General features: G+C 44.1%; 1 protein-coding gene across 1 annotated transcript; it reads left to right on the top strand.

The window, feature by feature from the left end:
• The first annotated feature begins 2,674 nt into the window (after positions 1-2,674).
• On the top strand, positions 2,675-4,731 carry LOC147904779 (uncharacterized). Its single transcript, XM_087395446.1, has 3 exons — positions 2,675-3,148; positions 3,269-3,494; positions 3,599-4,731. Exons 1-3 carry the CDS (start codon positions 2,693-2,695, stop codon positions 4,363-4,365), a joined length of 1,449 nt encoding a protein of 482 aa, XP_087251572.1. The 5' UTR covers positions 2,675-2,692; the 3' UTR covers positions 4,366-4,731.
• Positions 4,732-23,424: the final 18,693 nt, after the last annotated feature.

The raw sequence follows: 23,424 nt of genomic DNA on the forward strand, positions 1-23,424 counted from the left end.
TTATGGATGCTCTCTTGTTTCAATTAATAAAATATGCATCACAAAGGAGTGATCTAACAATTTCATAGTCTAGCATACCTCGACATTTTCCTATCTCCTTACATGAGACTAACCTTGTGTGCAGCAACTATAGCTTGGCAAGTGATTGAATTTAATTATGGGCCATGGAATTATTAGTCTTAACAACTTTTATGCACCATATTCTTATATTCTTGGCTTGAGTCTAAGCTGATACTCGAGAGAGTTACTCATGGAGAGAGAGACATAGAGAGAGAGAGAGAGAGAGAGAGAGAGAGAGAGAGAGAATTGACTATTGATCAATTTAAGAGGCCACAGAGGTAGAGATACACTCATCAATCATGTCTCCTTAAAAGCTTTAAGATATGCCAAGATACAAGCTGAGATTCTTTGAATAAAAAAGAATATCTTAAGCTCTTCAATGGGGTCTCTTACAATGATGGTAAGTCCACTTTGGGGCTTTTTTATTTGGGGAATGGGGGGGGAGAGGGTATATTTGGAGTGTTTATTAAATTGAAGAAACCTTTTATGTATTTAGTTAGGATAAAAAGAGGATGAAACGCAAATGATAAGTTTGCTATGGGAGAAATGTGACAAGAAAGCCTAATATGACGCAGAGCAGCCACGTAAGACCATGATTAGTGAAGCATACATAATGCGATCTTGCCATATGAAGGATTAAAATCGGCTAGCAGTTGGAGGCATTCCTTACACAGCTGCTCTATCTTGGGCAACTGATACATTTTTGATCCAGCCCATATTAACAATGCTTTAATCTTGTTTCAAATTCATCATGCCCACAGTGCCTCAAGCTGTGGAGGATTAAAATCGGGTAGCAGTTGGAGTCATTCCTTATACAGCTGCTCTATCTTGGGCACCTGAGACATTTTTTATCTAGCCCATTATTAACAATTCTTTAATCTTGTTTCAAATTCATCATGCGCACAGTGCCTCAAGCTGTGGAGGAAATTCGAATCCGTAATCAAAAGATTGTTAATCAATCGAATCGATACAACGTGAACACATGCATGCGCACATTGCTTCAGGCTGTGGAGGAAATGCGAATCCGTAAGGAGAATATGGTTTTGGCATCCGAGTCGGTACAGTATCAGGATTCAGCACATGCTGCAAATTGTAGCAAGTGTTGCGACACTATGGCGACACGGTGGAAGTCCACGTTAATGCAACGGAAAGGGACCGGGAATCTCAAGAACAAGTGGCTTTGAAGCACCTGCAAAATATATAATGAAAAGAACACCCACTACTTTTCACGGGTGAGCAAATCCTCGTGAATCTCTGGTCATAGATGTGAACATCCGAGAGGTAGAAACCGGTTGATTTTGTGTGAAGATGCTGCCTCGCCGTTGGGTGTAAGCGGCAGGATGTCGTAATGGGTGTTACCATGCTGCCATAAAACGTTGAAAAACCGGTTGAATCAAGTAGAAATGATAAAGCGGCACGTTGAACCGGGCAAGGTGAGTGACGACTCTTCCGAACTTGTCAAGAAATTTCACGTCACACGTGCATGGTAACGAAATCTCTAGCTCTTCTGTCGGAGCACTCGGATTGAAGCTTCCTGGAAGTGGATTGAATCCAACTAAAAAAGGCGGTAACCCAAATCAGCGCAATGCTGACTCTATCCTCGGCTATCACACTTGGCGACATATTTCCAACAACCCATTTAATCTATCCATATTGTACCCTTCATACTCGGCATATGGGCGGCCCCCATCGTGGTTCATTGTATCTGGACAATTATATTTTAGGCAGGTTCATGCATCTAACCCATGCAATGTATGTGGACATCGTGAAAATCCACGTGTGTGCACGTAAAACTGTCAAATACATCTTAATTTACGCTATGCATTTGACAATTTGGGGGAAGAGCGTTTAAATTTTAACGGTAGGCAGGACTAATTTAGCCCTTGCATTGGCAATTCGGCAAAGGAGATGTTAGTAGACACGTAAAACCATCACACATGCATCGCAATCTACATACGACATGTGTATGCCCTACTCGCTGGAACGATAACGACGACAGTTTGGCGGGGTACTTTAGTTGGGGGTTGACACGTCGGGAATTTTGGCCACAGCGCGACCGGGTAGCACCGTAGCTGGTTAGTTGACTGTTAAACGGACTATATGTCGCTTTTGCAAAAGACTCTAAAAGAGGGGAGCTTATTCCATAAAGGATTCGGTCCAGAGGGGGAGGCAACCACTACTTGGATATTCGCAACCAGATGCTGCAAACTGAGTGAATATGCAAAATCATATGCGAGAGTGTGCATGTGAGCGCCACGCCACGTGGTGTCGGGTGGCAGCCACGTGGGCGGGAGACCAATGGATGTGTTCGTGGGTGTGTTTTTTTTAAAACGGGGGATGACGTGGCAAATATCTGGGCGAGATATGCTCCACGCGGCGCTGGGGAAGGGGTGAGGTGGGTGAGGTGGACGGGAAGGTTAAAAAAATGACGGGGCTTTTATAAAAAGGGCGAATGGATGAGGATGCCGGGGCGAGGTGGGGAAGCGCCGCTAAATGTGGAGGGATGAGGAGCCAAATTTGGCGGATGTAGACAGGACGAGAAGCAGCGCCAAGGCTCCGCATAGCCAAAAGGCTTTTATAAACGAAGGCTGCCTACATTGTTTTATGCAGAGTTTCTACGGTTTTTCTCACAATGCGTACAATCTATACTCTTCGTCCTGTGCCAACTTCTTCTTCTTCGTCATCCAAAGCTATGGCGGCCTCAGGCCTCCTCCATCGCCCTGCTGCTCCCCCTCTCCCCCAGCTCCCTCGCCCCCTGCCTCCCTTCCAACACACCACCTCCTCCTCCTCCTCCTCCATCCTCCCTCGCCCCCCCTCCTCCGCCCTCCCCATCCTCCATCCCCCTCCCCCATCCCCAGCTCCCTGCGTCCAGCTCCATTACAGTAGTAGTGGCTCCCCCCATGACCCCTCGTCCGTCTGCCTCGCCGCCATGGTCCATGAATTCCTCGAACACGATGGCCGTGTGGGTAGCTGTGGACGTGCCCGCTGCAATTGCCTCGACGGTGCCTGCAGCGGTGACTCCCCTTGCCCCCCCCTCGAGGCCGATGAGCCCTCCCTCCCCGGAGAGCAGCTCTGCGAAATCCTAGAGGTGAACTATTAATGCCTGTTGCGTCACGCATTTTTTTTTTTGCTTTTATTTCTCTTTTTGGGTTGTAAGCTTTGTTCAACGTAACTAAGTTTGGATCATCTTGCTCGTATTATCCTACAGGGAGTTTCCTCTTGCACCAGCACGACGGAGCTGCTTCTGCTTGCCGCTGTTGCAAAAGCAGTAGAACAGGAAACAGAAGAGCATTCCAACGCTGACGGCAAAGAGGGAATCGCTAGTGACGTCCTAGGGGGCGTTCGCCGTCCTGTCATGAAACGCCTGCGACAAGCAGGTTACAACGCTGCTATCTGCAAGTCCAGATGGAACCAGGGCGATGGATTCCCAGCAGGTAAATTTGAAAGCTGTCTTGTTAGCATTATGATACGTCCAGTGTGGATCCGTTTTCGTAGCTGGCGTTAGAGTACCTATTCAAATTTCACGTTATCTGTGCAGGCGATTACGAATACATCGACGTTGTCGTGGATGGGACAAACGGAAAACACGATCGGTTTATCGTCGACATAGATTTCAAAGCTCAGTTTGAGATCGCCAGGGCTTCAAGTCATTACTGTGAGCTCTTGAAAGTAGTACCCAAGATATTTGTTGGTAGAGGGGAGCGACTTAAGCAGATCTTGAAGATAATGTCGGATGCGTCGAAGCGGTCGCTGAAGAAACAAGGCTTGCATCTACCACCTTGGCGGAAGCAGCGGTACATGCAGGCAAAGTGGTTTTCATCCTACAGAAGGACAACCAACGAGGAGTCTCAGAAGTGGAGGAAGAAATCTGCGGAGTCGCTAGGATCCATGGCGTACCGGGGCCCTGGTTTTTGCCTAGAGTTCACGAAAGAGATGGACACACTTTACTTCAGGGCACAGTCTAAGGTCATGGAGGGTGAGGGACGGAGGGATGAATTCCTGGACGCCAAGGAAGTAAGTCGAGGTGTGAAGCGCACAGCGGCAAGCTTCAAGAACGATTGGAAGGAAGCATCAACTGCACTACAGCCGAGGGAGATTTGCACAGTGATGTGCACAGACTGGGAGCTTCCACCTCTAAAAGAGAGAAACTCACGTAGAGACAGAATTTCTGGTCTGGCCAATGCGTTGAAAGAGGCAGGCGTATGCCCCCAATCTGCCATTCACGACGAGCCCGAGGCCATTCTGGTTCTTGATCGAACTGTCGAGCCGTTTGTTACCGGCGCCTCTCTTACTACATTGAGCTGATAGCTTAGTATTGCGATACTATACTTCGCCTATCTTAGCAGCGTGATCGCAAGATTTTGAGCAGCTGTGAGTTACATACACATGCTTAATCGATGGTGAGATTGCTACATATATTCCGCATAAATATATGGGGAGTTCGACGCCTTGGCCCAAGTATAGGGTGAGATAATCCCAACGACGTTGCGGTGCTGCAAGTTTCTTGTTGACAGAAATGCCGCTGCTGCACTGTATAGCGGGCACTTTGTATATTCGAGCTTCATCAACCTATGATGATGCACAGCTTCTGTTATCGAAGCATAAATAGCGTCTTATGTATGGCAGCTTTTGTAAATTACTTAAGCTTCATGAAGTGATTAATGTTCGTTATATTCGGTGTATGCAAATTCATGTTATGCAGACATTGCACTTCAATCCATTTTTCAATGAGCACGCTGCTAATTTCCCCTCTCGCTTCCCCATTTCTTCGGGAGATGAATTCAGAAAGCTCTCATGTACAAATGCCTTCCCTGTAGCGTAAGGCACCCAAAAAAGTGGCAAATTATCAACTGCATCGATACAAAGTTAACGGTCCCCAATGCATACATACTATGAAGTTTATTGTTGATTTCAAAGCAAGTACATCTGCGTGCAAGTCTTTGCAAATCGCTCGACACGTTATTAGGGCTCTTCAAGACAATCTTACGCGTAGTATTTCTTGGCGATGCTTGCACGTTTGTAGAAAATCGACTATTCACGTTCCTTTTAAGGAATATCTAAATTATGAAAATTCCGTTCACAGGTCAAATGCATCATCTGGGATTACCGGTGTATAAAAACTTAGCTTCACTTCTTATGCCAAAGCCAGATTCCCGGCGTAGTAAAACATAGCTTCACTTCCTATGCCAAAACGTTAAACAGAGCAACGGGTACGCAAATTATCCTCTCTCTTTCTTCTCCAGACGGAAGGAATGGCGCGTCGTCGTAGCACTTCATGGAAAGCTTCACGCCAGGAAGAAACAAGATGGATACGCCAAGGAAAGTTTTGTACTAAACGGAATGCCTTTCGAGAGACTAATGCAGGGTGGTGCGAAAGCAATTCCCCGTTACGCAGAAACCTGGGCCTTGACCGGGACGTCAACAGCATTCTTGACGGATGAAGCCGTTTTGTTCAACTTGTACATTGTCCATCGTAGAGTACTACGGACGGAATATTTGATCCTGAAATTGAAACAAACGGACCAAAAAATTGATCCTAAAATCGAGACAGCATTCCGACGTATTAATTTCAAGCCATTTTGTTCTGCAACTTCCACTTTGTCGATAGTAGTGTATGAAGGACGAAAAAATTGATCCTGATTTCAGTTTAAGCAGCGCCACGATCGTGCTGACATTCAACCAATATGTTTGAGCGTGTGCAATGGAAGCTCCGCTGTAGGCACTCAGGCTCTGTTTCATAATACATTATACACATGTACATTTTTGTGATTATTGAAACTATTGTTTGTTGCCGGAGCAGCTCCGTGATGGATCCAATGAAATATTCTGTATGGTTCCATACTCCAATACAAAATATTGCTGCTCCATAAACGTTTTCTGTATGGAGATCCAAAGATTCTTCTGCTTCCCAATGCGTGCATCTACTCCTATACAAAACATTGCTGCTCCATGAACGTTCTCTCGATGGATTATTCTGTTTCCCAATGCGCATCTGTTGAAGAATCTGTGTGATCCTAGGATTGCTTCCCTTACTTTCTTTTTCCTTTTCTTCCTCGCTTTCCTTTTCTTTTTCTTTGAACTTTGCAACTTACAAGTTTTTTTTCCCCTTTTTCTTTATCTTTGTACTTTACAATGAAAACAGTACAAGTTGCAGGCGCTGATAGACCACCCTCCTTTGCTCGTAATCCTTATGACGTGGCAGCTCACGACGATGTGGCTGATCTGGCAGCATCATCCATCAAATCTATTATTATTCCCCGTTGGGTCCCTTGACCATTAGAGGTCCATTTTTGTCTTCCATAAGGGTGCATTTCCTCCACGTGAGTTTTAAAGTATGTATATTTTAAATTTTGTCACATGGCATACTTTTGGCAAAGTTTAGTGACTAGACTTTCGTTTGATCCTTCTCCATCTCATCATTTGCTTGGACGTTTATGTTTATATTAATCTAAGAATTTTTAGCCCATATCTTTGTTCACAGTGGTTCACATGTCTAGAGACATAAGATATTAGCTTGTCATTAAACCTTTCTTTCAAAATAGTTCTTAAATTCCTTTCTTTCGTCCTTTTTGCATCCATCTAGCATGCCAATTCACTAAACATCTCATGAGGGTCATAACAAGACAAAGCACCCATAGACGCACGCATAGACGTGTTTCATGAACTTAATAAAAAACTTACGGGCGCGTCTATTTGCACGTCTATTTTCGCGTCTGGAGACCCGCGTCTAATTGCACGTCTATATATCAGATACACGCGCGTATAGACGTGCAGTTAGACGCATAAATAGACGCGCTTATAAACACGTTTATAGATGCACATATAGACGCAAGTCGAACAGACAGACGCGTATATAAACACGTTTTTAAACGCACTGATAGACGCCCTTTATTTTTTTTTAAAATTTTACAGAATACTGTGTATGTTGTGTATGCTATATAGTTACAAGAATCCCATATCCACATTGTGTAATTCAATTCTTACAGCCAACCGCATTTTAATTACAATTCCAAATAAAACATTACAACTCCAAAACACAATAAAATTGAAAGCTCAAAAAGTGCTTGTATATACATATAGCATGAAGCTAAGCCATGTCATGTGGCTTCAAGTACAAAAAATAAGAGGAGTGTATATACAAGAGGCACAAAGCCAAGCCAGTGGCTTTAAGTACAAAAAAGAGTAGCTAGCACTACTTATACGACTAATCTATGTTCTCCAGGTCCTCGCTCCTTTCCACGCTCCCTTCTGTGCTCCCTTCTGCGCCTCCTTCCTCCTCTTCCTCATCGTCTTGTGCACGGGCCTGTAAACAAGGGACAACATATATCAATGTATGAAAAATCAAATCTTTACTTATAATTTTGGCATTATTTAATTACTTTCAAATACCTGGGGGGCCGCTCCAGTAGCTCGGGTATACTGCTCCTCAGTAATCAACCCGTCATCATAGAAGTGCCTCCATGTATCTCCTCTGCGATGGTGGCGGTGGTAGGCTGTCTCCACTGGAGTAGGGTATCTGCCCACGATCTCAAGCTGCATGACCGCGACACACTTTGCGGAGGGATTAGTACAAAGAAACAACCAACCTCCTAATAAACTACATAAGCAATATAATTTGAGATCGATACTTACAAATTGGGCCTCCCATGATTCAACACCCCCTGCTCCAAAATGCGCGCTTCCATATTCCTCCATCTGGATCCTCCGTGCCTCCACGTGCTGCAGACTGGGGTCCTCCCTCGCTGACTTCATTGCCTTCTTCCACTCACGCTTGTGAGCGGTGTGGGGCGGGCCCCTTGGTGGTTGACCTGCCTCAAGCCTGGCAAGCTCCGCTAGTGCCTGCCTCTTAAGCGAAGATCTTTTATTGCTAAGTATCGTAACAATCTTTGACTTCCCCCATTTATCTGTGAACTGGCGATTGGGGGGGTTAGGATACCTAGAGCGAACAGTAGCGAGGGTCTCATCAGCCAACCTCTTTGGGTGGTCTTTGTAGTGTATAAAGCAATCTCTGTAATTGTTAGCAATTACAGAGCGCATGAAGGCCATGATGTCCTTCCCCCGCGCATCCATCAAGATGCCTCCTGTCTGAGTGATGTCATAATAAATCGTACCATCACCCAGAGGCACGTCTAAATCATCTGAATCATCATCCTCCCCACCGCCACATGGCCCAAAGCACTATGCCATGCATCCCCCACCGCTCTCCCTGCTACTACGCCTGCTACCCTGTCGTGTCGAGCTCGTACGCTGGCCACTCGTAGCTGGGGACTGCACGGGACTACGCTGACCACTCGTAGCTAGAGAACTGAGTCTCGACAACACAGGAGTACGTCGACGGCTCGCCGAGACAGAAGGACCTCCTGACGGCATGGGGGAAGGGGCATAAGACGGGATGGCAGAAGGGACACAAGACGGCATGGGGGAAGGGGCATAAGACGGTATGGGGGAAGGGGCATAAGAAGGGGCATAAGACGGCTGTGCTGACTCCGCTGGGGTGATCTCAGGCGGTGTGGGATGGCTTGGAGTCTGTAGTGCCGACTCCTGGGGAGTGTTTAGAGTACCCGTCATATACCCGTATAACTCCGCAGGACTAGGAGGATGCCCTAAAAGGTTATATAAGTCCTTCCAAATAGATTCCCGGGGATCAGGTGAGCTAGAAGCGCTTCCTGGCCACATGTTGAACTAGAAAAAAGGAAAAAAATCTATTACTGATGAGTTGAGAAGAAAGGGGAAGAAAAGAGAGGCTTACTGTCAGAGCGCGTCTATAGACACGTCTAATTTGCGCATCTATAGACACGTCTAACAGAGCGTCTAACAACTCGTCTAACAGAGCGTCTAACAGAGTGTCTATAGACGCGTCTGTCTGTGTCTGCAACAAGCCAGACGCGCAGTTAGACGTGCCTGTAGACGCGCTCTGAGATGCGCCTATAGACACGCTCCGATAGACAGGATTTTTAAAAAGTAGAAAAGGACATTGCGCCCGACACAAAAACGTGACACTGATACCCAGATCATGCGCTTCTTGGATACGAGAAAGTACAAATTTGGAGAGAGCAAACTTCCAAACAAGATCAACTGGAAAAAGACTTACTTGGATAGAGGTATGGAAGGTTCTTCTTTCTTTTTCAAAGTTGCTTCTCCTCCTTGTTCGTCCTCCTCTCCTTTAAGCTTAGAAGTAAGTGTGGGTGCCTTTCTCTTGAGTGTAAGCTTGGAAGTAAGTGTGGGAGCCAGCTCCCTCTTAAGCTTCGAAACTATGGATCTGCTAATAAAGAAGGAAGCAAGCTACGCGAAGTATAAGTAATGTGAAGAAAAGCAAAGCGAACGGCGTGCCGAAAAGCAGGTTTAAAAGTCGCGTCTATAGTCGCATCTAATAGCGCGTCTATAGGTGCGTCTAAATACACAGAATAGACACGCGTTTAGACGCGATTTCAGACACGACTATAGACGTGGCGATAGACGCAACACAGAGTTTAAATTAAACATTTGAAGAAGAGCAAATTTGGTGGGTTGTTTGTTTGTAGGATGTCTTCATCTTCAACAAGTAGCTCCAGTGAGAATGAATCCCTCCGTATCCACCATCGCGAAATGTGGTTGGAGCAAAAAATCAAATGTCTATGTGATCGATGTCGAGGAAACATGTATCGTGCACGCAAGATTACACTCAATCATATCTCAAAGTATGGAGAATAGGATGTGACCGTAAACAAGGTAAGGGTTTGTAAGTTAAGGTTGATTGAGATACCTATGGGTGTTCATATGTTTGAGTTATGATCCCGTTTTAATTTGATACAGGATGCAGTGCCACACCCGCATATGTTACCCTATGCCCGTCGTGAGGAGGCGAAGTGTCGGCGATATGAGGTGGGATGGACCGTTACGGATGCATGGAGTGATGGTGATAGTAGCCCTCCGCCATTACCTCATGAAGCCGTGGAGGAGGAGGTGTTTGATGATATGGTGCGGGATTTATATGTCCATCAAGGGAGGGATAATAGCATGGAGCAGGATGATCTTTTTACTGCAGCATCGACTCCACTGTTTGAGGGGTGCACATCCTCTGTTCTACGTGCCTCCCTTGAGTTACTAAACTTGCAAACCATCTATGGATGGAGCAATGCAAGTTTGACTGCATTACTCAAGTAAGCTTTAAAGTCGATTTTCCTTGAATGCATTACTGAAACATGGTGAATTATGCTAGTGGGTCAATTACTCGAATGCTTTTCCTCATTTATGGTCTTCATGTGCAGGCTATTGTGTAAAATGCTTCCAAGAGAGAATAAACTACCGACCTCAAGAGATATGGCAAGGCAACATGTGACCTCTCTTGGAGGATTAGATTACAAGTGCATCCATGCATGTGTCAACGATTGCATTTTGTTTCGTGGACTACATAAGGATGCAAGAGAGTGTCCTACTTGTGGAGAGGCAAGATATAGAGCAGATCTCAAAACCTTGGACGTGCCTCGTAAGGTATTGCGACATTTTCCCATAATCCCTCGCATCCAACATATGTTCAAGTGCAAATCTATTACAGAGCTCATGTCATGGCATTCCTCCCATCGATCAACCGATGGCAAGTGGAGAACTCCCGCGGACTCTCCTGCGTGGAAGCATATTAAAGACACATGGCCAAGCTTCAAGGAAGAACCTAGGAGCTTGAGACTTGGATTGGGTATGGACGGTGTGAACCCATTTGGTCTCAAAAGCACGTCTTACAGTGTATGGCCAGTGGTATTGGTGAATTACAATCTTCCACCCTCTATGGCTATTAAGAAAGGACATGTCATGCTGTCCCTTCTAATTCCAGGGAAACATAAAGTCAAAAACCCTGATGTTTATTTGGAGCCTTTGATTGATGAGCTAGAGATACTTTGGAGAGGTATCGAGGTGCATGATGTGAGCAGGCCTCCCTTGTCACGAGACTTCAACTGCAAAGCAGTCTTGATGTGGACGATGCATGACTTCCCAGGCTATGGCGAGTGTTCAGGTAAGCATTGCATTTTTAATTATGAATAGGCAAAGGATGTGGCACCCTAAACCCACCTTACACTCTTAATTGCATCTATTGTTCAGGTCTCACTACATCGGGTTACCATGCATGTCCTGTTTGTGGTCCTTCGCTAGTTGCCTCACGGGCAGACGCATTGAATAAGGTCATCTATGAGAATCACCATCGATTTCTCCCACCTGATCATCCTAGATATGTTGCCCCTTGGAATGAAGTCCTCCCACAATCACTCACCGCGGGAGATTGGATGAGAATTTGGGACGGTTCCACGACTCCTCCATCACTTGGCATGAGCCGGTAAGGGTTTGTAACTATTGGCTGGAAGTAAAGATTGGCTATATTGGCTGAAAGTAAAGATTGCACGCTAACACTTTATTTTGTTTAGATACTCCATCTTTTATCGTTTACCATATTGGTCCCACCTCAAGATCAATCACCTGCTTGATCCCATGCATATCTTCAAGAATGTGGCATCTACCATTTGGGAGCATTTGAATGGGACACGAGATTCGGTAGGCATAAGGGAGGATCTACGTACCACAGGGAGGATGCGTGAAGCTTGGCCTCAAGAGAGACCAAATGGGCGCGTTTTTTTACCTCGTGCACCGTGGATGTTATCAAAGCTAGAGATGGCGACGGTGAAGCGCGCTATTACTACAATTCGTACTCCCACTGGATGCATGAGGTGTTTGAAGGGAGCCTTTACAAAGAGCAAGAAAAGAGGTGTAGAGCAATTATATGGCTTGAAATCTCATGATTGGCACAAGATGCTCCAAGTAAGTATTTTATGTGCATAATATCTTTTTCCTTTCAAATTTGTGAGTGAATAGCTATAAGCAACTAATCAACCACCTCCTCGCGGGTTCAGTTCATACTACCTACTAGCATTTCACGTAGTGCGTCGAAGGACGTGAAAGATTGTATTTACAAGATGGGCAAGCTTGTGAGGTATGTGAGCTCAAAGGAAATAGATCCCACCACGGTTGAGAATGCTCGAGTTATGTCAGTGGAGGCGGTTTGTTTAGTAGAGGAGACATTTCCACGTTCTATTCTCACAAGCCAACTACATCTCATAGTGCATTTGGTGGATGAGATTGCTATATGCGGTACTATACATGCACGATGGTTGTTCTTCCTCGAGCGCTTCATGAAGACCTTGAAGGGCTTAGTGAGACAAAATGCAAGACCCGAAGGTAGCATGGCCGAGGGTTGGTTGGTAGAAGAGTCACTTGTATATGTTTCTGAGTTTCTTGTTGATGTGGATAGCTCTCTCCCACGACTATGGAGAGATGATGAAGACGTAAGGATGACCTCTATTGTGCCTCAAGGGAAAGGACGCAACAAAGTAATAGACACGGAGTTGCATAATAGTATCAACCTCTTTTGCGTGCTTAATAGTGATGTGATGAAAAGATGGGTGACAAGATACGAGGATGCAAAGGCAAGAAGACAAGAAGAAAGGGCCCTCTTTCGTATACACCACGGATCTCGTGTGCCATACCCTCAGCATCTAAGAGCACTTCCAAAGGATATTCATGTGGATTGGCTACTTGATGAAATGGAGAAAGCAGAGAAAGACGAGGGGATGCATATCACAATGGAAGAATGGGAGTATGCTAGGGGATGCATGAGCAAGGTCGATATATAGAATGTTATGCATAAGTTAGGAGCTTTCAATAATTTAGATTGCTTATTCAATTGATTTTTTCTTGGTGTAGTGCACTATGTTCAATGCTATATGGTGTGAGGGCAAGCATTTTCGAACACAACAGATTGATGATAAGAGAAACACACAAGATTGCGGCGTCATTGCTAGCTTTGAGGGAGCCAATGGAGCCATGGATGATTATTGTGGCATAATCCAATATATTATTATGCTTGACTTTCGACGCTTCTTTGTGTATGTTTTGGATGTAAAGTGGTTTAAGGACGTGGTGGAAAGAGGCCCTAATGCAACAATCAAACGCCATGCAAGTGGCTTTGTAACTATTGACTCCACAAAGTTTTAGCAAAGTAGGAAGGACACACTAGTACTACTGCAACAATGTGAACAGGTACTGTGCACACATATAAAAATACTGGCTTTTAAATATTTGATGCAAGAAAAGTAACATGATTGTATTTGTGTTTGAATTAGGTTGTCTATCAACCAATGGTGGATAATAATAGATGGTGGCATGTCATACCTATTATGCCACGTTCCAAAATGATGTATAGTACATTTACTAATATGGAGCGTATGGAGGATGATCATGGCCATGGACGTGATGATGACCGTGATTCAAGAGAGGAGGATGATCATGAGATAGGAGATACAGATATTGAGGCCATTACCCGTGAGGACGAGCCTACCATTCGAGATGCTGATTTCGATGAGCACATGAGTGGCACAAGTAGTAGTGGGTTGAATGTATTTGTAGATCTAAACACTTGTTTGGATTTTGAAGTAGGTAGTTTGGCAAGGGTTGATCTCATTGAGGATGAGCTTGAACCGTAGCCCCATAATTGATATTGGCAAAACTATTTTACATATTGTCTCATTCTCCTCATCTCACTTAATTCTTGTATATGTGGGCTTGCAAAAAATTATGTGCTTTGGTAATCATGGGCAATGTTTGGAAAGCAATGATGTACACCAAAATCTCACTTTTTGTATTCTCTGGTTTGCGTCTATTTACGCGTCTAAATGCGTGTCTGACTCTCAGTGTAAACGTGCAAATAAACGCGCAAATACATGCGCAAATAGACGCGCTAATAAATGGGATGTTAGACGGGCCCGTATTTTCTCAGGTTAGACGCGCACGTAGATGCGGTAATTTACGCGCAAATAGACGAGCTTTTAGACGCGCCTGTAATTCCTCTACTAAAGCAACGCCTATAGACGCGCCTGCTATTTTGCGCGTCTACCAAACGCGTCTATAGTTGCTTTGTGTTGTTGTGGGTTATACACGCGTTTGATCCTTGAGAAATTGGTCGAAATTGAGTAAGGATGTCTGCCCAGTCAATGGAGGACTTGTAAAGGTTTTGCATTCCCTTGATTCTTGACAAGTTATTTAGAATTTATATTGATTAAGGGCCTATACTTAGCAACACATAAGGAACATTTACAAAACTAAACATTTTTAAAGATGGAAATAATTATGAATCACCATACTTGTTTGAAGGCTAGTGTTTCAGATAGCATAATGAACTTCACTGACACACAACATAATTGCTAGACTAAAGCATGATAAGTATAGTGATTTATGTAAGGTTTGAGAAATATTTGCATATGGGTAAGTTGCTTAATCCTTAGAATTTGATGTTACTAAACTAGTCTACACATTCTAAACTTAAATATGAGGCATTATGGAATTTTATTCTAGACACTACAACACGGCAACTCATTTCTAACTCCTTCCTTGACGATTTTCGTGCCTTTGAAATTTTTTTGGGACTGGAGCTAAAAGCTAAAAAAAGATTATAAGTCAGAGAATTCACCGATTTGTAGGTCAATATGTATGTCAGTATACATTTATACATTGATATGTGAGTTTGAGAACACATATCGACACTCAGATTGACGTTGGGATTTCTTGATGAAAATTACAGAAAGTGTTTTGAGTAGGTTCATTTTGAAGATAAATATTTTAGGAACATGTACAAGTTTGGGATCGAAATACATAATATAGGAATAGGGATAAGGATGTCATTATGGGTATCGGACAAAATTACAAAAAGTAGTTTGCAATATATAGGACACAAATTCATTTGAATTTATTGATTTAAAGTTTAAAAAATTAAGAACATATACAAGTTTGATATCAAAATACAAAAATATTCAAGATGGACTTAATATACAAATTTTGATCAGAAGAAGATTGGTACCAGATGTGTTTGCTCGACTATCTTGTATGAAGTTAGCCATCACTCCACAATCAAATGTGGCTCTCTTCAAATGATGCATTCCACACAAAAATGTCATCCATATGACCACATTGCACTGTACTTTTTGTAATAAAATCATTAAAATTTTATAGCGCTTGTGACCATGGTTAGATCAAGCAAATCAAAAAGTAAGAAACGTACATGTTGATCACAATCCTAGTGCAAATTTCTACTCTCGCAGTGTTACTAGATCTCCATCATTTTTGGCCTTATGAAGAGATTGTTGTAACCAATCTTGTGACATGTCTTTGGGGAGAAGAATAAGGTTCCATCATTAGGGGAATTTTGGACTAAAAAAGGGCCTCATAAAGAGTGGATTAGCAAAATAGATTAAGAACTAACAAGGCCCATGTGAGTTCAAAAACATGCATCTCCCTAGGAGGTGGTGGTCCCAATGTGCCTCAAAAAATGCACCTAGGCACCCACTTGCAAGGCCCCCCTACTTGAAAAAATGTGCCCCTACCTCCCTCCCCAAGGTGGTTTCCATTCTAAAAAAGGAGCTTGTGGTGGGTACGTTAGATATCAATGCTCCAGTCTCTTGTAACTACGCGGGAACCAGCTAACTCTACTTGTAAGCCCCCCATATGAGGAGAAGGCATTTGAGTAGCTCGGTTATTCGGTAGGTCCTGGTTTGAACACCAGATGGGGGCCATGTGTGGCCTGATGGCTGGACGGCTTCAGAAGAGTTGGCACACTACCAACTAGGCTACATGGAAGTGCGGGAAGGCATCCCTTGACTGACCGCACTGAGGGTAGACGGAGCATTTCTCGGGGCAGCCCACTCTCGGGTCGCGGGGCTTGTTTGGAGCCTTAGATGATCCCAGATGGCTCAGTTTCTCTGCTTTACGCACCGATTCTATCGTATGGTTAGTGGCCTATTTCGGGACCGACCGTCAGTCGACCGTTTTGGGTAGACTGGGTCGGTCACCCAATTGAGCCTAACCGACTATGACTGGTGGATATATAAGAGCAAGCCCGTGAAGCCCATTTCATCACTGGCTACAACAACCCTGATTCCTTAGCATCCAGCCTCCGTCTTCTACTGTTTCCAGCTTGCCATCGAAGCTTCTTTCACAGGAGCGCACGGTTGGGAGGCAGCGCCATCTATTGTATCAGTTCTACAGTAATCAAATTTTTGATTCTCCATACTATCTTGTTTTCTCTCTTGCGTACGAGATCCTGTTATCTGTTGAGCATAGACGTTGTATTATTTTCTTACATGGTATCAAAGCCTGGACTCTAGCAAGAAGATTTGGTAGTTTGTTTTCTGTTTGCGAGCATATTGTGAGAGATGGCCTAGCCCGCAAGACTGCGAATCCCATCGTTCGACGAAAGCAAAAAGTTGGACGGCTCTAACTATCCACTCTGGAAGTTCAAGATGAAGACCATCCTAAGCGCATACGAGCTTTGGGACATTGCTACTGGGGTGGACGTGAGGCCGCTTGCGAGATCGGATCCAGCCAATGCAGGACAACAGATAGTACCAACTGCAGATGAGATTCTCGCGTGGACAAGAAGAAATGCAGATGCGCTGTGTTCTATTGCCTGCAGCGTAAGTGATTCCGTCATGGCGTTAATTCAACATGTTACCACAGCGGAGGAGGCATGGACGGTCTTGAAAAATCAGTACGAGACCACAAATCAGACGGGATTCAGAACCTGGAGACTCAACTGGCGAGCGAGAAGTTGTCTGAGTCTGAAGCGGCAGAGAAGTTCATCACGAGGGTGAAGAATCTACGTGATCAGATGACTGCGATTGGCATTACCATCACCAGCGAGAATCTAGCACGAAGGTGCATACGGATTCTCCCACCAAAGTACGACAGTCTTGTTACGGCGCTGAATACGCAGAACATAAATTCGCCCCTCAACTTTGAGCATTTCAGCGCGATGCTTCTGGAGGAGGAGATGCGTCAAAAGATGAGGACTGGAGAAGATTCGGCTTTCTAGACCGGATCAAAGAAAGGTAAGGTTAAGGACTCTGGTGACCCATCTTCTTCTGATGATAAAAAGAGAAAGAAGAAGATCAAGTGCTTCTATTGCAACAAGGCAGGGCACAAGCAGAATGAGTGCCGAAAGAAGATTGCAGATGAGAAGAACAGAGTAAAGAAAGAGTCCAGCAAACTCGCGCAGGCAGTACCAGTAGAGCTGTTCATTGCGATTGAGGAGATTTGCACGGAGGCAGTTCATGTACCTACGGATGAACCATGGATCATTGATAGTGGTGCATCGTGCCACATGACCAGTCGAAAGGATTGGTATACGTCTCTGCAGCCGGTAGGGAATGACATCCTGGTAGCAGTCGGCAATGATGCAAAATGTCCAGCAAAAGGAAAAGGTACGATTGCTCTCAAGTCAGATGGAGTTGTAAAAAAGTTGTCCGATGTTCTTTATGTGACAGATATCAAGAGGAACTTGTTGTCTGTTTCCACGATCACGGATCGGGACCTCAAAGTTCAATTCGATAAGAATGGTGCACAGATTCTGGATCTTCAAGGGAAGGTCATTGGTAAAGGTACACGGCGCAACAACATTTACGAACTCTCAGCTTTCAGTGCTCGAGCGGATGTGAAGAACACTAAGCTGTGGCATGAGAGGTTTGGTCATCTAAACCTTAGTTCTTTGAAGGAGATGCATAAAAGTGGAATGATTGCAGACCTATCAGAAATTTCAGATTTGCCCGATGTATGTGAAGCTTGCATGATGGGCAAGCAGCATCGGCATCCCTTTCCTAAAGAGGCCAGCTGGGCAAAGGCTCCTCTAGAGCTCGTTCACACGGACTTATGCGGAAAGATGGAGACAGAAGCTTTGGGTGGTTCCTACTACTTCATGACGCTGATCGACGACTACAATAGGACATGGATACACTTCCTAAAGACTAAAGACGAGGCTTTTAGTAGGTTCAAGGAATGGCATGTAATGGTCAAGAAAAAAACTGGGAGGAAGGTGAAGAAGTTGAGATCAGATGGAGATGGAGAGTTCACATCAACTGAATTCGAAAGTTATTGCAAAAGTCACGGAATCAAGAGGCAGAAACCCCCGCCACATACATCATAGCAAAATGGAGTAGCAGAACACAAGATGCACGTCATCTGCGAAATGGGCCGGAGTATGATGAAAGGGAAAGATTTGCCAAAGGCTTTCTGGGTTGAAGCATGTAACACTGCAGTTTACATCCTGAATCGTAGCTACATGAAGGCTGTGAACGGGATGACTCCACTGCAAGCCTTTTTTGGTAAGAAACCTTCAGTTGCACATTTCAGAGTTTTTGGATGTGACTGTTTTGTGCATGTCCTTGATGCTACCAGGACCAAATGGGAACCGAAGAGCCGGAAGTGTATTTTCTTGGGCTACAGTGAAGAGGCGAAGGGTTACTGTCTCTATAACCCTGTTACCAAGAAGGTAATTGTAAGTCGCGATGTGGTCTTCTCAGAACAGCCGCATCAATTGGAGGAGGATGCTTCCTTGCTAGACAACCAGGACCAGGATATCCATCTAGTACCGCCACTAACAGCAGACCGAACTCCCCCAACGGTGCTTGGGAGGATTCAAGACAAAGAAGACGAAGAAGAGCTTGCAGAACCACAACAGCAACGGTGATTCCCGAAGTGGGTAAAGTAGCTTTTGGATGGCAGAAAACCTCCAGCCATTGAGGAGGAACCATTCGAACACTGCCAGTCCAAGAGATTAGAGGAGCAAAGAAGGGCGCAGGAACACTTGGTCAACTATGCTTTGATGACAGAAGTGATCTGTGCTGATGAACCCAAGTGTCTTAAAGAGGCACAGGGCGATGATAGGTGGATGGAGGCTATGTAGTCGGAGTATGGCTCCATAATGAAGAACAACACTTGGGACCTTGTGGATCGACCACCAAAATGCAAGGTAATCGGAACCAAGTGCGTGTACAAGACCAAGTACAAGTTCGATGGCACGTTGGATAAATACAAGGCTCGGCTCGTGGCAAAAGGATTTGCACAGGTACATGGTTTTGATTATCAAGATACTTTTGCTCCCACAGCTCGACTAACCACAATTAACAGTGTTTTGGCTTTAGCTGCCCAGGGAAGTTGGCCCGTGTTTCAGATGGATGTGAAATCTGCCTTTCTGAATGGAGATCTCAAGGAGGAGGTATACGTGGAAACCACCAGGTTTTGAGATCCCTGGTTCATAAGGTAAAGTCTGCAAAGTGAAGAAGGCACTTTACGGGCTGAAACAGGCCCCACAAGCGTGGTACCAGTGAATTGATGCCTACTTTCTACAAAACAGGTTCAGGAGGAGCCCATCTGATGCAAATTTGTATCTCTTTAGAGAAGGAGGCAGGTGTATGATCGTGGTCCTTTATGTGGACGACCTTGTCATAACAGGGAACCATGAAGAGAAGATCTCGCAGACGAAGCATTTGCTAGGAAGAGAGTTTGAAATGACAGACCTCGGGCTGATGCATTTTTGTTTGGGGATTGAAGTTTGGCAGGAGCCGAAACAGATCTTCATTTCACAGCTGAATATGCTAGAGAGATACTGAAGGCATTTGGCATGGCTGAGTGCAAGACAGTTGGTACCCCTATGGAGGTTGACGCGAAGCTCTCAAACGAGGATTCATCACCACTGGTGGATGAAGTGAAGTACAGAAGGCTTGTGGGCAGCTTGATTTACTTGTGCAACACACGACCGGATATTAGTTTTATGACTGGTGTACTAAGCAGGTTTTCCAATAAGCCCCGGGAGAACCATTGGAGGGCAGGGATACGGGTGTTGAAATACATCAAAGGCACACTTGATTATGGCATCACCTATACCAAGGGCAACATCTTGACCGGATTCTATGACTCGGATTGGGTAGGAGACGTGGACAGCAGGAGATCAATGACAGGTTATTGTTTCTCACTTGGATCTAGAGTTGTGTCATGGGTCAGCAAGAAGCAACCCATAGTTGCTCTTTCTTCTACCGAGGCCGAGTACAAATCTGCATGCTTTGCTTCTTGCGAGGTAGTGTGGTTGAGGAGGATTTTGGGGGACATGGGTGCAGTGCAGAACAAGCCTATGCAATTATCATGTGACAATCAGAGTTGCATGGTGATTGCAAAGAACCCGGTGTTCCACGCTTGCACAAAACACATTGAGATTCAATATCACTTTGTACGCGAGCTCATCATGGATAAAGAGGTCAACTTGGTGTACTGTTCGAGTACAGAGAATGCTGCGGACATCTTCACGAAGGCTCTTGGAAGAGACTTGCTGGAGAGGCATCTTCATCGACTTGGCATTGGGCCGAAAAAGTAAGTTCACTTGCGGGTGGACATTGAGGGGGGGTGTTAGATATCAATGCTCCACTCTCATGTAACTACGCGGGAACCAGCTAACTCTACTTGTAAGCCCCCCATATGAGGAGAAGGCATTTGAGTAGCTCGGTTATCCGGTAGGTCCTGGTTTGGACACCAGATGGGGGCCATGTGTGGCCTGATGGCTGGACGGCTTCAGATAGAGTTGGCACACCGCCAACTAGGCTACATGCAAGTATGAGAAGGCATCCCTTGACTGACCGCACTGAGGGTAGACGGAGCATTTCCCGGGCAGCCCACTCTCGGGTTGCGAGGCTCGTTTGGAGCCTCAGATGATCCCGGATGGCTCTGGGCCGAACGGACACCATAGGTGAGTTGCTCTGTTTTGCGCATCGGATCTATCGTATGGTCGGTGGCCTATTTCGGGACCGACCCCCAGTTGACCGTTTTAGGCGGATTGGGTCGGTCACCCAATTGAGCCTAACCGACTACGACTGGTGGCTATATAAGAGCAAGCCCGTGAAGCCCATTTCATCACTAGCTACAACAACCCTGATTCCTTAGCATCCAACCTCCGTCTTCTACTGTTTCCAGCTTGCCATCGAAGCTTCTTTCATAGGAGCGCACGGTTGGGAGGCAGCGCCATCTATTGTATCAGTTCTACAGTAATCAAATTTTTGATTCTCCATACTATCTTGTTTTCTCTCTTGCGTATGAGATCCTGTTATCTGTTGAGCATAGACGTTGTATTATTTTCTTACGGGTATCACTCCCCCCAAAAATGTGATTTTTTTTAAAAGTTCAAAAAAGGCCTAAACCTATAGAAATTTCTAAAAAAGGTTTGTTTTTCTAATCCCATCCATGATTTTTGTAGAAATTTTATGATGGAGATTGTTAAAGAGAAGCACTTGACAAACTTTATGTAGTAAAGAGTATAGTGAAGAGAGAGAATCCAATTCCATTCTTAGGGATCCACGCCTGCGTGCAATTTTGCAAGAGGTTACAGCTGATTTAGGGGACATTGTAGACCCAACAGAAGTTGTCCATGCATGTGATATTCACTATTACACATGGGCCTTATTCTGATAGTTAAGCATCGACATTTAGCACACGCGGGGCGCTAATCCTCGGTATGCAAAGCGGGTTCAAAAAAGTATCGCTATATAGTGACACTTGCCAGACTTGTAGAAGGTCGTTATATAGCGACGTTTTACAAAGAGTGTTTTTCCCCATAATGACCTTTAAAGATAGTTTTTCCCAATGACAAAATTTTCTCCTTTTCATACATATTTGATCCTTTGAAAAAATAAAAGTACAAGAGCATGTACGTCAAGTTTGAAGCTCATATATTCATGTCCAAGTTTGAGATGAAAAAATCAATGAAGAGCATTTACATCAATGGCTTCATCCTAAGCCAAGTCTAGTGCGCCAAACAAGTCTATCTCCAACTCTATACCGAGTTGATCTCCTATATCATCATCGTACTCTGGCATCATATGTTCACCTAATACTTGATCATCTTCTTCAATAAAGTCGGGTGATTCTTGATGATCGTCATCTTCTTCCTTAATATCATGATCTCCAGCTTCCTCCCGTACAATGTCATTATGCACATCTTCCTCTTAGCTCATATTGTGATCTTCATTTTCTTTGCTAGATCCATTTGGATAAATTGGATTTGGCATTGGTAGTGGCATCTCCATATCCACATCTCTATCTTCAAAAATTTGCTTACTTCGTGGTGCAACTTGGATCAGAATGATCCAGATGAAAAACCACCTATATTGAAGATGGGTGCCAAATGCCATCAATTATATGAAATTATGCTTAAGTACATGTACCAATTGATCTTTAAAAATGAAAGCTTCAATTAATTAAATCATTAGTATGCACCTGCTCATATGCTCGGGAAGAACAAAAGTATCACTTTCATCGGTCCAAAGTTTCATGGAGTCTATTGCAAAAAAACCACTACTGTCTTTTCTCACTGTCGCATGGGGATCGTTGTAAATAGTTCTAAACCATTTTACATCAAGAATGAAAATACTAAATTGTTTGAAATCAATTTCATAGATTTTGCATATGGTCCCACAATAATCCAATTGTGAGGAGAGAAGATTGGTATTTGAAGCACTTGCTCGACTATCTTGTGTGAAGTTAGGCATGACTCCACAATCATAAGTGACTCTCTTTGAATCGTTGCGTTCCATGCAAAAATGTCATCCATATGACCATAATGCACTCTACTTTTTGTAATGCAAAAGAGCATCATTAAAACAATGAGGATGTATCTATTTTATAGCGTATTTTGTCACAAATAATTACTTAATTACGTCAAGAAGTAAGAAACTTACATGCATCATACATGCAGATGATAACTTATAACAAGTCCTGCATGCATGCATGAATGTGTTAGTATAAGATATGCGTGCGAAAGAGAGTCATAAAGCATAATTATATATTTTACATGTAAAGACACAACCACGTATCTGCGTGCTCTCCATATCCTAGGTAGTCACGCATGGTCCACATCAAGATTCCCCTGACCAAAATGTCATTGGTATGTCTAGGAGCTCTGGAAATATCAAAGACCCACACTTCTCTCCATAAGATCTCTATCTTCAAAAATTTGCTTACTTTGTGGTGCAACTTGAATCACACACCACCATCTTGGATCAAAACGATCCAGATAAAAAACCACCTATATTGAAGATGGGTGCCAAATGTCGTCAACTATATATATGAAATTTGCTTAAGTACATGTATCAATGGATCCTTAAAAACGAAAGCTTTGATTAAATCATTAGTATGCACTTGCTCACAGTGCTTGAGAAGAAAAAAAGTATCACTTTCATAGGTCGAATGTTTGGTGGAGTCTATTGCAAAGAAATCGCTACTATCTTTTCTCTCTGTCGCATGGGAACCATTGTAAATAGTTCTAAACCATTTTACATCAAGAATGAAAATACTAAATCTGACAAAACATGTGTACCTCAGGATCTATGGAGCACTCTAAGGTGGATGGAACCTGTGTGGAAACATGATGAAGAGAGTGCTCATGACATGTACCTCAAGTCAATTAGGTTCCAAGATAGATTAGCTTGGACTCATAAAGAGAATCTTGAGATAGTGCAATGTGCTTGATTGATA

Source organism: Dipteris shenzhenensis, chromosome 2 (assembly GCF_047967505.1).
Source record: "Dipteris shenzhenensis isolate YYH24624 ecotype China chromosome 2, Dip_SZ_1.0, whole genome shotgun sequence".
In the NCBI taxonomy this organism is placed as follows: domain Eukaryota; kingdom Viridiplantae; phylum Streptophyta; class Polypodiopsida; order Gleicheniales; family Dipteridaceae; genus Dipteris; species Dipteris shenzhenensis.